The sequence below is a fragment of the Silurus meridionalis genome, chromosome 2 (assembly GCF_014805685.1).
Source record: "Silurus meridionalis isolate SWU-2019-XX chromosome 2, ASM1480568v1, whole genome shotgun sequence".
Classification (NCBI taxonomy): Eukaryota; Metazoa; Chordata; class Actinopteri; order Siluriformes; family Siluridae; genus Silurus; species Silurus meridionalis.
In genome coordinates, this window is record NC_060885.1 from 13,850,405 (window position 1) to 13,863,615 (window position 13,211).

At 34.2% G+C, this 13,211-nt stretch overlaps 2 protein-coding genes across 3 annotated transcripts; both read left to right on the forward strand.

The window, feature by feature from the left end:
* Nucleotides 1-1,794: 1,794 nt before the first annotated feature.
* LOC124395602 (ladderlectin-like) lies at nucleotides 1,795-10,054 on the forward strand. 2 transcript variants are annotated; one of them, XM_046864277.1, is made up of 8 exons: nucleotides 1,795-2,522; nucleotides 2,615-2,659; nucleotides 2,878-2,919; nucleotides 3,042-3,083; nucleotides 3,215-3,306; nucleotides 3,483-3,608; nucleotides 9,169-9,268; nucleotides 9,481-10,054. In XM_046864277.1, exons 1-8 carry the CDS (start codon nucleotides 2,462-2,464, stop codon nucleotides 9,549-9,551), a joined length of 579 nt encoding a protein of 192 aa, XP_046720233.1. In that variant the 5' UTR covers nucleotides 1,795-2,461; the 3' UTR covers nucleotides 9,552-10,054. The 2 variants fall into 2 exon arrangements, with proteins under 2 accessions (XP_046720233.1, XP_046720224.1); XM_046864268.1 differs by having other exon boundaries at nucleotides 9,169-10,054.
* Nucleotides 10,055-11,124: 1,070 nt separating this feature from the next.
* On the forward strand, nucleotides 11,125-12,146 carry LOC124376294 (ladderlectin-like). Its single transcript, XM_046835310.1, has 4 exons — nucleotides 11,125-11,165; nucleotides 11,342-11,467; nucleotides 11,654-11,753; nucleotides 11,966-12,146. Exons 1-4 carry the CDS (start codon nucleotides 11,133-11,135, stop codon nucleotides 12,034-12,036), a joined length of 330 nt encoding a protein of 109 aa, XP_046691266.1. The 5' UTR covers nucleotides 11,125-11,132; the 3' UTR covers nucleotides 12,037-12,146.
* The last annotated feature ends 1,065 nt before the right edge of the window (nucleotides 12,147-13,211 follow it).

The following is a 13,211-nucleotide window of genomic DNA, read 5'->3' on the forward strand; positions in this document are numbered from 1 at the left end:
TTTCTGTTAAGTGTTACAGCACATCAATAGCATAAACTAACTTCTATCATTTTGATTGTGTAATTGGCACGTTAAACCTGGTGTCCAGAGTTCACCATAGAAAATCGATCACTATCACCATTTTTCATTCACACTTTTGAACAGAAGCAGTGATGTAAGATGTGGATTTATCACTGAGATTTCTGTAAACCATAAACAAGATGCCTGACCATGTTTTACAGTGACTGACATTTCCTTGTGTATGTTGATTAAATGGACTGGAATATATGGCATATGACTGGTATTTATTGAATATATTAAAAAACTAATACTTTTTAACACTAATATTAATGACTTTGTATTCCCGCAGCAGAATCATTTATAGTCTAAATCTACAGACATTTTACTTGACACACTTAGGATGGAAGTAGGCACAGCTGAAAATGAACCTATAATTAGACACTGTTAGAAATCCAACAAAGCTGATATGTTACCAAAACAGGTTATTGAATATTAATTAACCAGGCAATACATCAAAAACAACTGACATATAAAAATCATGTTAATTTGTGTCACCTTCTAGACATAACCACCACCTGATAACTGCTGCTACTGGCCCAGCTTGAACGTTAGTATGATTGTTCATTGTCAACAGCAACTCTTATAGAATACATAACTTCATTCATGAATATGTTTATTGCAGACTGTGTACTGTGCTGATTTTAAATGAACAAAACTACATTAGAAGAAATACTGAAAGTTGACTGTACATTAAAAATGACAACAATAATACAAGACTGCACACAAGTGAAAGGGAAAGTCTGTAAGTAAGGTGTTTAGTCACTTTGAGCCTCCCTAACAGATTGGGCATTGCTTCTACAAGTGACTGGATCTGTACTGAAGGTTGATTACCATTCTTTTCAAAACATATAACTTTTGTGGTGATGATGGTAGTGCTAACTGCTTTCTAACATGAATATTAAATCTTCTTCATGCACTCAATTGAATGAATTAATACATTAATTAATTAATTAATTAAGTGCATGTTCAGAAATGCTTGAATTTTTTTTCTGGGTTAATTAGGTTTACAAATCAACACCACTTTAATGATCCTTAATGTTTTACATTGGGCAGCTTAGTCTCCAGATTTATTTTATATTTTTGTTTTTATTTATTTCATGATAGGTGGACATTTTCATTTCATTTCTTGAATTGACTATATTTTAGTTTATGGCTCTGACAATCTCCGATTCATCATTTTAATCGAGAAAAATGTACAAATTTTAAGTCATAAACTTCATGCTTTAGGTGGTGATTGCTGTCTGTGTCTAGCTGTAAATTTGGCTCCATTTGTTTTAATGCTTTTTTTTCCCACTATTTGACACAAACATTATAAATCATTTATTTCAAGCCAAAATTCCCCTTTTAATGCCAGTCAACTAATTATTATAAATAGGCACATTTTTTATGTCCTGCAACTGCCTCAGTGTTGCTTCATGCTGTGAAAATTGCTGTTTTTATCTTCTGCTTATCTTTACCATCAACACTAGCATTTTTCTGTCCATTTCTGGGGAATCTAGTGGAAATAAGACCACTTTAAGACATCAATCTCCCATGTTAGGGAACAAAAGTAATTGGACAGGTCTGCCTGAGAGATCAGGGTGGATTTCCACACAATAGTAAAAAAAAAAAAAAAACAGTTGTACAAAGTATGCATATTTTTAACTTTCCTACTTTCTTTTTTTGTGACTGAATTGTCTTGGCTTACAGTATTTATAGATTTATTTATTTTTTGGTCTGATTACATTTCTTTTAGAATTCTTAATGTGTGCTGCCAGAGTGCGGTTTATGGAGAGAACTTCTTTAACTGTCCATTTTAGAGCACCTACATGTGTTATGTTAAATTGACTACATAGATATTTGTTTATGTGATGAAAGCATTGGTGTATTGAGGTATTGATCCATAAAGATAAAGTGAAGCTCATTAAAGACAATATCACACAGCTTACAGGAATCTCTTTATTGATTCACACTTTTGAACAGAAGCAGTGATGTAAGATATGGATTTATCACTGAGATTTCTGTAAACCATAAACAAGTTGCATGACCATGTTTTACAGTGACAGACATTTCCTTGTGTATTAGACACAATTAATGGAATGGACTGATATATATAGCACCCTGGGAACTTCATTCAACAGACTGCTCTCAATTTCTGCTAGACAGATACAACCTGAAACATAGGAATCGGTACTTCTTCACTTTCTTGTTAACACTGAAATGCATTTTCATACTAGCTTAAGCTTCATGGAAAATGTTAAACATTAAACAATGAAGATTCTATTTAGACTGAGAATACTAAGATGATAAGGAGAGACAGAGAATAGTAAGATGGAACTGAAATTGCTTGATTTCATTCAAATTTTAAAGCATTATATTTATTTTTCTTTTAAAAGTAGCTGCAGTCATCATCCTGATCATCATGAAGGTTTGGATTGTGTGTGTGCTGCTGTGTGCTACCTTTACACTGAGGACTGTTACAGGTAAGCAGCAAGAAATACTAAATGCAGTGTGAGGATTTTATGAATCATTGTGACTTGTGTAATGTTTGTAATTTTTCATGTTGTTTCTGAAGCTGCAGCAATTGAGACTGGACCTGAGGAGGAACAGGTACTTCAAGGTTAGTGACCACCAGCAGTAGTCTGGAATTTAAAGAAACTCTCTAAAGCATTCTTACATATTTGTCTTTTTATTATTATTTGTATTATTATTATTAGTCATAGTAGTAGTAGTAGTATGTTGTTGTTGTTGCCTCAATAGTTTAATCTCATGCTAATGCACTGAAGAATACAATTTATTTTTGGCTGTTGTTAGTTTTTAATTTGGAAAATTCCTCAGGAAAAACTACTGAATTGGCGGTTGATGAGTTGATTAATGAAGGTCAGTATATTGGTATACTTTTTTTTGTTTTGTTTTGTTTTTGTTATTTTTTGTCTGTACTTATATTGATGTTGGGTGTCAATAAACAATATTAAGTAATACATTATCACTTGTGATTTCAGTTGAGGATAAAGAGGAAGCTCCCAAAGTCAATACTGCTGAAGGTAATTTTACTATACAAGTCAATTAAAGGGGCTGATCAATTTAAACGATTTTTACAATAAATTCTGAAAAAACAATAGAAATGAACATAAATGGAGTAAGCATAGAACAGAGATGTGCATTATTTTCACAGTTAAATCAGGCATCTGTCCACATGGATGGGTCAAATATGGATCACGCTGCTTTCGACTCATGAGATCAAGTCTGTCCTGGATCAGTGCTGAGGTAAATATCAAAACCTTAAGACAAAAGATGGCAGAAGAAAGAAACCTGTTTAAAGATGCACTGGATGCTAAGCAAAGAAAAAACTAAGATAGTTAAGAAATTTAAAGTTAAAATTAATAATGAACTGTTTTCTTATGACAATCTCTAATCATATCTTGGGCTAATTATGTCTTTAGCAACAGTGTGCAGCTGAACAGGCAAGACTGGCATCTGTACAAAGTCTTGGGGATCATAAATTCCTGCAGAGTTTGCTTGATATGGCTGGTCTGTCACAGGCTTGGATTGGTGCTTACAACTTCCAGGTAACTTAATAATATATTACAGTAGACTCTGAATGTCATTTGAAATTAACTACAAAGTGTACACATCTGAATCTGTCAGATGATCTTAAAAGAAAAATATATAAATTAAAACAATATCTTAATAAAATTTAAAGCCAGTTATTTTCCTGTGTTATTGATAGAAATGGTCATTAGTAAGGCATGTGGTTGTGTATTTTACAGGAACATGGCTGTGGGTTGACACAGCTCGCTTCTACTACAGTAACTGGTACTCACTGAGCAGTGTGGGCAGCTACCCATGTGCTCTCATGAACAGTAATGGTAATGCTTTCTTTCACATATATGCTTTATCCTTTTTTATGCTAAAATGTCGTACAAAGTATTTCGCTACATGTCATACTCTGTATGTATGTGTATGTGACAAATACAATTTGATTTGATTTCATATACTCATATGTTTGATTCAGATATATTGTCTAGTTCTTGCAAATCAAACGTTTTTTCTAACTGTTTTATTTTCTCCTTTGTTTCAGTTGGCTGGTCCAATACTGTCTGTGGAAGTCGATATCCTTACATCTGTTCTATTGACCTAAATAAATGTTAAAGGACATGGCTGAATAATTTTCCATAATGTTGAAGCTGATATGGGAAAATAAATTGTCTGTTTTCAGAACACTTGAGTAATAAACACTGTTGATATCAATAAAAAATGTAACAAACATATGGTTGTGTTATTTAAATGCAATTTTTTTTTGTAACGCATACTGTTAATGATCCTTGTATTTCCACAGTGGAATCATTTTTAACCTGAATTTACAAACAGTTCACTTAAAGCTCATAGGATGTAAATAGGCACAGCGGGAAATGTGACTATAATTAGACACTGTTAGAAATCTAACAGGGCTGAAATTTTATTAAAACAGGTTATTGAATATTGATTAACCAGGCAATAGATAATAAAAAGTGATATATTAGATCAAAATCATTTCAATTTGAGTCACGTTCTAGACCAGGGGTCACCAACCTTTTTGAAACTAAGAGCTGCTTCTTGGGTACTGATTAATGTGAAGGGCTACCAGTTTGATACAATCTTCTGAAATAACAAATTAGCTCAATTTACCTCTAATTATATGTTATTATTAATAATTAATGATATTCATCTATGTGAAGACACTGATCCTGTTAAATGATTTCTCAGAACAATTATCAACAATGATTTAACAAGGTAGGAAAAAGATAAATATCAACATGCAAAACTTTATTTCTATAACTCTCTGCAAGTATTTACATTCTCAAATAATTAATTTTACAACTTTTTCACTATCCACTAACAATTTCTAACAAAATACTCTGATATCTGAACTCTGAAATAGTTGAATAGCTGAATAGCTGAAATAGCCGCAGCGTACGACAGTCGTAAAACACGATTTGGTCATAAGTAGAGTAGGCTATATTTACAGTACTGTGAAGCTGGCACGCACTGCCGCGGCTAGCGATTGTGGTCGTAAAGTCGAATGGTCGTAAGTCGCATAGGTTGTAAGTCGACGACTACCTGTATATCGGTCCCATAACGTTACGTAGAGGCACTCCGTATCAACACAAACAGGCAGTTTCTATTCAAAGGCCAAAAGTCTCACCAACAGTTGATAAGACAAAATCACAGTCCGTTAACACATCTCCTAATGCACAAACAAACGAAAACACTTTTACAATGAAAACAAACCAGTGTAACACGCGTTTAGCGGTTATTTAAATGTTTTTCAGCACGGGCGTTTCTGCTTCGAACTCTCTTGAACGCGACTGCCTCGAGCTTTCTCTCATTTGATTGACTCATTAACCACCAATCACATTACACTCTCATATGCATGGGTGGGTATAAAATAATAAACATCCAATCACAGAAAAGATAATAAAACTAGATAGTAACCAGCACATGTCTTCCAGGTGCATTTAAACCAAACTTTAGTGCATACACGGGGTTTCTTAACTCTTTTGCCGCCATTGACGAGTTAAAGGAATACACACTCATTTTCAGATCACATTAAAAAAATCTCTTTAACCCAGCCATTAGGGGGGCACAAGCCAGTGCACTCTTAGTGCCGGTCCCAAGCCCGGGTAAATGGGGAGGGTTGCGTTAGGAAGGGCATCCAGCGTAAAACATGTGCCAAATCAAATATGCGGATCACAAAGGAGGATTTCATACCGGATCGGTCGAGGCCCGGGTTAACAACGACCGCCACAGGTATCGTTAGCTGACAGGGTACCGGTGAAAATTGGGCTACTGTTGGCCTAAGGAGGAGAAGGAGAGGAGGAAGACATCTACAGAGACGGCAGGAAAAGGAGGAGTGTAGGAGAGTAGAGGTTCGGGTTGGTACTTTAAATGTTGGTACTATGACGGGTAAAGGGAGAGAGATAGCTGATATGATGGAGAGGAGAAAGGTAGATATGCTGTGTGTTCAGGAGACCAAGTGGAAAGGGAGTAAGGCTAGGAACATTGGAGGTGGATCTACAGACATTTTACTTGACACACTTAGGATGGAAGTAGGCACAGCTGAAAATGAACCTATAATTAGACACTGTTAGAAATCCAACAAAGCTGATATGTTACCAAAACAGGTTATTGAATATTAATTAACCAGGCAATAGATAATAAAAGTGATATATTAGATCAAAATCATTTCAATTTGAGTCACGTTCTAGACCAGGAGTCACCAACCTTTTTGAAACTAAGAGCTGCTTCTTGGGTACTGATTAATGTGAAGGGCTACCAGTTTGATACAATCTTCTGAAATAACAAATTAGCTCAATTTACCTCTAATTATATGTTATTATTAATAATTAATGATATTCATCTATGTGAAGACACTGATCCTGTTAATGATTTCTCACAACAATTATCAACAATGATTTAACAAGGTAGGAAAAAGATAAATATCAATATGCAAAACTTTATTTCTATAACTCTCTGCAAGTATTTACATTCTCAAATAATAAATTTTACAACTTTTTCACTATCCACTAACAATTTTTAACAAATCATGCAAACAAATGCGTTGCATCATGTTTGTACAGATTATCAATTATGTAACATACAAAAATCAACTTGGAGACCAGCTAGCTTTAATCTAATATGAAACATTTCTTACAGTTTTTTTTTTAATATTGTTATTTTCAAATTCACACTAATGCAAGTGTGATTTAAAAAAGAATCGCAACAAAAAAATGAGATGCATCTCACTGGTAAGTGGCGCTATGGTGAGCTATTTTTAGAAAAGGCCCGCGGGCAACTCATGTGGCCTTTGCAGGTGAACTGGTGCCTGTGGGCACCATGTTGGTGACCCCTGTTCTAAACATAACCACCACCTGATAACTGCTATACTTGACCAGCTTGAATGTTAGTATGTCTGTGAATGAAAATAAACGCTCACAAAATACATAACTTAATTCATGATGGTAGTGCTGACTGCTGTCTAAAATATGACTATTGAATCTTCTTCATACACTCAATTGAATGAAGGAAAAAACAAATAAACAAATAAATAAAGTGCAGAATTAGAATGGTTCGAAAATAGAATATTATGTTTCATAAATCAACACCACCTGAATGACCATCATTGTTTGACAATGGACATCTTAGTCTCCAGATTTATTTTATATTTTTGTTTTTATTTATTTCATGACAGGTGGAAATTTTCATTTAAGTTCTTGAGTTGAGTGTATTTAGGCTATGGCTCTGACAATCATAAACTTCATGCTTTAACAGGTGATTGCTGTCTGTGTCTAGTTGTAAATTTGGCTCCATTTGTTTTAAAGCATTTCTTCCACTAGATGACACAAACACTAAAATGTATTTCTTTTAAGCCAAAATTCCTCTTTTAACTACCAGTCGACTAATTATTATACATAAGCACATTTCTTATGACCTGCAACTGCCTCAGTGTTGCTTCATGCTGTGAAAATTGCTGTTTTTATCCTCTGCTTATCTTTACCATTAACACTACCATTTTACTTACTGTACATATATGTGGAATCCTGTGGAAATGAGATCAATTTTAGACATTGTTCTCCCTTGTTAGAGAACAAAAGTAATTAAACAGGTCTGCCTGAGATCAGGGTGGATTTCTACACAATGGTGGAAAGACATTTGTACAAATTATGCATATTTTTAACTTTCCTACTTTCTTTTTTTTGTGACTGAATTGTCTTGGCTTACAGTATTTATAGATTTATTTATTTTTGGTCTGATTATCTCAACTGATTTATTTAATATTTTACTGTAGTTTTTGTTTTGGTCTGATCAATGTTTACTGGTTATACATGTTAAATTACTTTCTGGTATATACATGTGTGCTGCCAGAGTGCTCACACAGAGAATTTTGATAGCTCAGTTGGTAGAAGGGAGGACTGTAGAGGTTTATGGAGAGAACTACTTTAACTGACCATTAAATAACAATTTAGGACACTTAAAAATTTTTGTTGAATTCAAATTATAGATATTTGTTTATTTGATAAAAGGTACTGGTAAATTGAGGCATTGAACCAAAAAGATAAAGTGAAGCTCATTAATGAACGTATCACGCAGCTTACAGGAATCTCTTTATTGTTTTTTAAAAGTTTCACAGCTTTCAGTAGGTGATCTACAAGTAAAATCCAGCCCATTTCTGGTAAGTGTTACAGCACATCAATAGCATAAACTAATTGCTATCATTTTGATTGTGTAATTGGCACGTTAAACCTGGTGTCCAGAGTTCACCATAGAAACTCGATCACTATCACCATTTTTCATTCACAATTTTAAACAGAAGCAGTGATGTAAGATGTGGATTTATCACTGAGATTTCTGTAAACCATAAACAAGATGCCTGACCATGTTTTACAGTGACTGACATTTCCTTGTGTATGTTGATTAAATGGACTGGAATATATGGCATATGACTGGTATTTATTGAATATATTAAAAACTAATACTTTTAACACTAATATTAATGACTTTGTATTCCCGCAGCGGAATCATTTATAGCCTAAATCTACAGACATTTTACTTGACACACTTAGGATGGAAGTAGGCACAGCTGAAAATGAACCTATAATTAGACACTGTTAGAAATCCAACAAAGCTGATATGTTACCAAAACAGGTTATTGAATATTAATTAACCAGGCAATACATCAAAAACAACTGACATATAAAAATCATGTTAATTTGTGTCACCTTCTAGACATAACCACCACCTGATAACTGCTATACTTGACCAGCTTGAATGTTAGTATGTCTGTGAATGAAAATAAACGCTCACAAAATACATAACTTAATTCATGATGGTAGTGCTGACTGCTGTCTAAAATATGACTATTGAATCTTCTTCATACACTCAATTGAATGAAGGAAAAACAAATAAACAAATAAATAAAGTGCAGAATTAGAATGGTTCGAAAATAGAATATTATGTTTCATAAATCAACACCACCTGAATGACCATCATTGTTTGACAATGGACATCTTAGTCTCCAGATTTATTTTATATTTTTGTGTTATTGATAGAAATGGTCATTAGTAAGGCATGTGGTTGTGTATTTTACAGGGAACATGGCTGTGGGTTGACACAGCTCGCTTCTACTACAGTAACTGGTACTCACTGAGCAGTGTGGGCAGCTACCCATGTGCTCTCATGAACAGTAATGGTAATGCTTTCTTTCACATATATGCTTTATCCTTTTTTATGCTAAAATGTCGTACAAAGTATTTCGCTACATGTCATACTCTGTATGTATGTGTATGTGACAAATACAATTTGATTTGATTTCATATACTCATATGTTTGATTCAGATATATTGTCTAGTTCTTGCAAATCAAACGTTTTTTCTAACTGTTTTATTTTCTCCTTTGTTTCAGTTGGCTGGTCCAATACTGTCTGTGGAAGTCGATATCCTTACATCTGTTCTATTGACCTAAATAAATGTTAAAGGACATGGCTGAATAATTTTCCATAATGTTGAAGCTGATATGGGAAAATAAATTGTCTGTTTTCAGAACACTTGAGTAATAAACACTGTTGATATCAATAAAAAATGTAACAAACATATGGTTGTGTTATTTAAATGCAATTTTTTTTTGTAACGCATACTGTTAATGATCCTTGTATTTCCACAGTGGAATCATTTTTAACCTGAATTTACAAACAGTTCACTTAAAGCTCATAGGATGTAAATAGGCACAGCGGGAAATGTGACTATAATTAGACACTGTTAGAAATCTAACAGGGCTGAAATTTTATTAAAACAGGTTATTGAATATTGATTAACCAGGCAATAGATAATAAAAAGTGATATATTAGATCAAAATCATTTCAATTTGAGTCACGTTCTAGACCAGGGGTCACCAACCTTTTTGAAACTAAGAGCTGCTTCTTGGGTACTGATTAATGTGAAGGGCTACCAGTTTGATACAATCTTCTGAAATAACAAATTAGCTCAATTTACCTCTAATTATATGTTATTATTAATAATTAATGATATTCATCTATGTGAAGACACTGATCCTGTTAAATGATTTCTCAGAACAATTATCAACAATGATTTAACAAGGTAGGAAAAAGATAAATATCAACATGCAAAACTTTATTTCTATAACTCTCTGCAAGTATTTACATTCTCAAATAATTAATTTTACAACTTTTTCACTATCCACTAACAATTTCTAACAAAATACTCTGATATCTGAACTCTGAAATAGTTGAATAGCTGAATAGCTGAAATAGGCAGTAAAACACGATTTGGTCATAAGTAGAGTAGGCTATATTTACAGTACTGTGAAGCTGGCACGCACTGCCGCGGCTAGCGATTGTGGTCGTAAAGTCGAATGGTCGTAAGTCGCATAGGTTGTAAGTCGACGACTACCTGTATATCGGTCCCATAACGTTACGTAGAGGCACTCCGTATCAACACAAACAGGCAGTTTCTATTCAAAGGCCAAAAGTCTCACCAACAGTTGATAAGACAAAATCACAGTCCGTTAACACATCTCCTAATGCACAAACAAACGAAAACACTTTTACAATGAAAACAAACCAGTGTAACACGCGTTTAGCGGTTATTTAAATGTTTTTCAGCACGGGCGTTTCTGCTTCCGAACTCTCTTGAACGCGACTCGTCTCGAGCTTTCTCTCATTTGATTGACTCATTAACCACCAATCACATTACACTCTCATATGCATGGGTGGGTATAAAATAATAAACATCCAATCACAGAAAAGATAATAAAACTAGATAGTAACCAGCACATGTCTTCCAGGTGCATTTAAACCAAACTTTAGTGCATACACGGGGTTTCTTAACTCTTTTGCCGCCATTGACGAGTTAAAGGAATACACACTCATTTTCAGATCACATTAAAAAAATCTCTTTAACCCAGCCATTAGGGGGGCACAAGCCAGTGCACTCTTAGTGCCGGTCCCAAGCCCGGGTAAATGGGGAGGGTTGCGTTAGGAAGGGCATCCAGCGTAAAACATGTGCCAAATCAAATATGGATCACGCTGCTTTCGACTCATGAGATCAAGTCTGTCCTGGATCAGTGCTGAGGTAAATATCAAAACCTTAAGACAAAAGATGGCAGAAGAAAGAAACCTGTTTCAAGATGCACTGGATGCTAAGCAAAGAAAAAACTAAGATAGTTAAGAAATTTAAAGTTAAATTTAATAATGAACTGTTTTCTTATGACAATCTCTAATCATATCTTGGGCTAATTATGTCTTTAGCAACAGTGTGCAGCTGAACAGGCAAGACTGGCATCTGTACAAAGTCTTGGGGATCATAAATTCCTGCAGAGTTTGCTTGATATGGCTGGTCTGTCACAGGCTTGGATTGGTGCTTACAACTTCCAGGTAACTTAATAATATATTACAGTAGACTCTGAATGTCAAAAGTGTACACATCTGAATCTGTCAGATGATCTTAAAAGAAAAATATATAAATTAAAACAATATCTTAATAAAATTTAAAGCCAGTTATTTTCCTGTGTTATTGATAGAAATGGTCATTAGTAAGGCATGTGGTTGTGTATTTTACAGGGAACATGGCTGTGGGTTGACACAGCTCGCTTCTACTACAGTAACTGGTACTCACTGAGCAGTGTGGGCAGCTACCCATGTGCTCTCATGAACAGTAATGGTAATGCTTTCTTTCACATATATGCTTTATCCTTTTTTATGCTAAAATGTCGTACAAAGTATTTCGCTACATGTCATACTCTGTATGTATGTGTATGTGACAAATACAATTTGATTTGATTTCATATACTCATATGTTTGATTCAGATATATTGTCTAGTTCTTGCAAATCAAACGTTTTTTCTAACTGTTTTATTTTCTCCTTTGTTTCAGTTGGCTGGTCCAATACTGTCTGTGGAAGTCGATATCCTTACATCTGTTCTATTGACCTAAATAAATGTTAAAGGACATGGCTGAATAATTTTCCATAATGTTGAAGCTGATATGGGAAAATAAATTGTCTGTTTTCAGAACACTTGAGTAATAAACACTGTTGATATCAATAAAAAATGTAACAAACATATGGTTGTGTTATTTAAATGCAATTTTTTTGTAACGCATACTGTTAATGATCCTTGTATTTCCACAGTGGAATCATTTTAACCTGAATTTACAAACAGTTCACTTAAAGCACAGAATTGCTTGAAAATAGAAAATTATGTTTCATAAATCAACACCACCTGAATGACCATCATTGTTTTACAATGGACATCTTAGTCTCCATATTTATGTTATATTTTTGTTTTTATTTATTTCATGACAGGTGGAAATTTTCATTTAAGTTCTCGAGTTGAGTGTATTTAGGCTATGGCTCTGACAAACCCAATTAGTTATTTTTTAATGGAGGAAAAGAATACATTTTTAATCATAAACTTCATACTTTAGGTGGTGATTGCTGTCTGTGTCTACTACTGTAAATTTGGCTCCATTTGTTTTGAAGCATTTTTTCCACTAGATGACATAAACACTAAAATGTATTTATTTTAAACCAAAATTCCTCTTTTAACTACCAGTCGAGTAATTATGATACATAAGCACATTTCTTATGACCTGCAACTGCCTCAGTGTTGCTTCATGCTGTGAAAATTGCTGTTTTTATCCTCTGCTTATCTTTACCAATAACACTAGCTTTTTACTTACTGTACATACAGTGAGGAAAATAAGTATTTGAACACCCTGCTATTTTGCAAGTTCTCCCACTTAGAAATCATGGGGGTCTGAAATTGTCATCGAGGTGCATGACCACTGTGAGAGACATAATCTAAAAAAAATTCAGAAATCACAATGTGTGATTTTTTAACTATTTATTTGTATGATACAGCTGCAAATAAGTATTTGAACACCTGAGAAAGTCAATTTTAATATTTGGTACAGTAGCCTTTGTTTGCAATTACAGAGGTTTCCTGTAGTTTTTCACCAGGTTTGCACACACTGCAGGAGGGATTTTGGCCCACTCCTCCACACAGAGCTTCTCTAGATCAGTCAGGTTTCTGGCCTGTCGCTGAGAAACACGGAGTTTGAGCTCCCTCCAAAGATTCTCTATTGGGTTTAGGTCTGGAGACTGGCTAGGCCACGCCAG

Coding starts and splice junctions, on each gene's coding strand:
- LOC124395602 (XM_046864268.1), top strand. CDS start 2,462: ATGAAGGTTTGGATTGTGTGTGTGCTGCTGTGTGCTACCTTTACACTG. Junction 2,660..2,877: donor GGAGGAACAGGTACTTCAAG/GTTAGTGACCAC, acceptor AAAATTCCTCAG/GAAAAACTACTGAATTGGCG. Junction 3,307..3,482: donor TGTCCTGGATCAGTGCTGAG/GTAAATATCAAA, acceptor TTATGTCTTTAG/CAACAGTGTGCAGCTGAACA.
- LOC124376294 (XM_046835310.1), top strand. CDS start 11,133: ATGAGATCAAGTCTGTCCTGGATCAGTGCTGAG. Junction 11,166..11,341: donor TGTCCTGGATCAGTGCTGAG/GTAAATATCAAA, acceptor TTATGTCTTTAG/CAACAGTGTGCAGCTGAACA. Junction 11,754..11,965: donor TGCTCTCATGAACAGTAATG/GTAATGCTTTCT, acceptor CCTTTGTTTCAG/TTGGCTGGTCCAATACTGTC.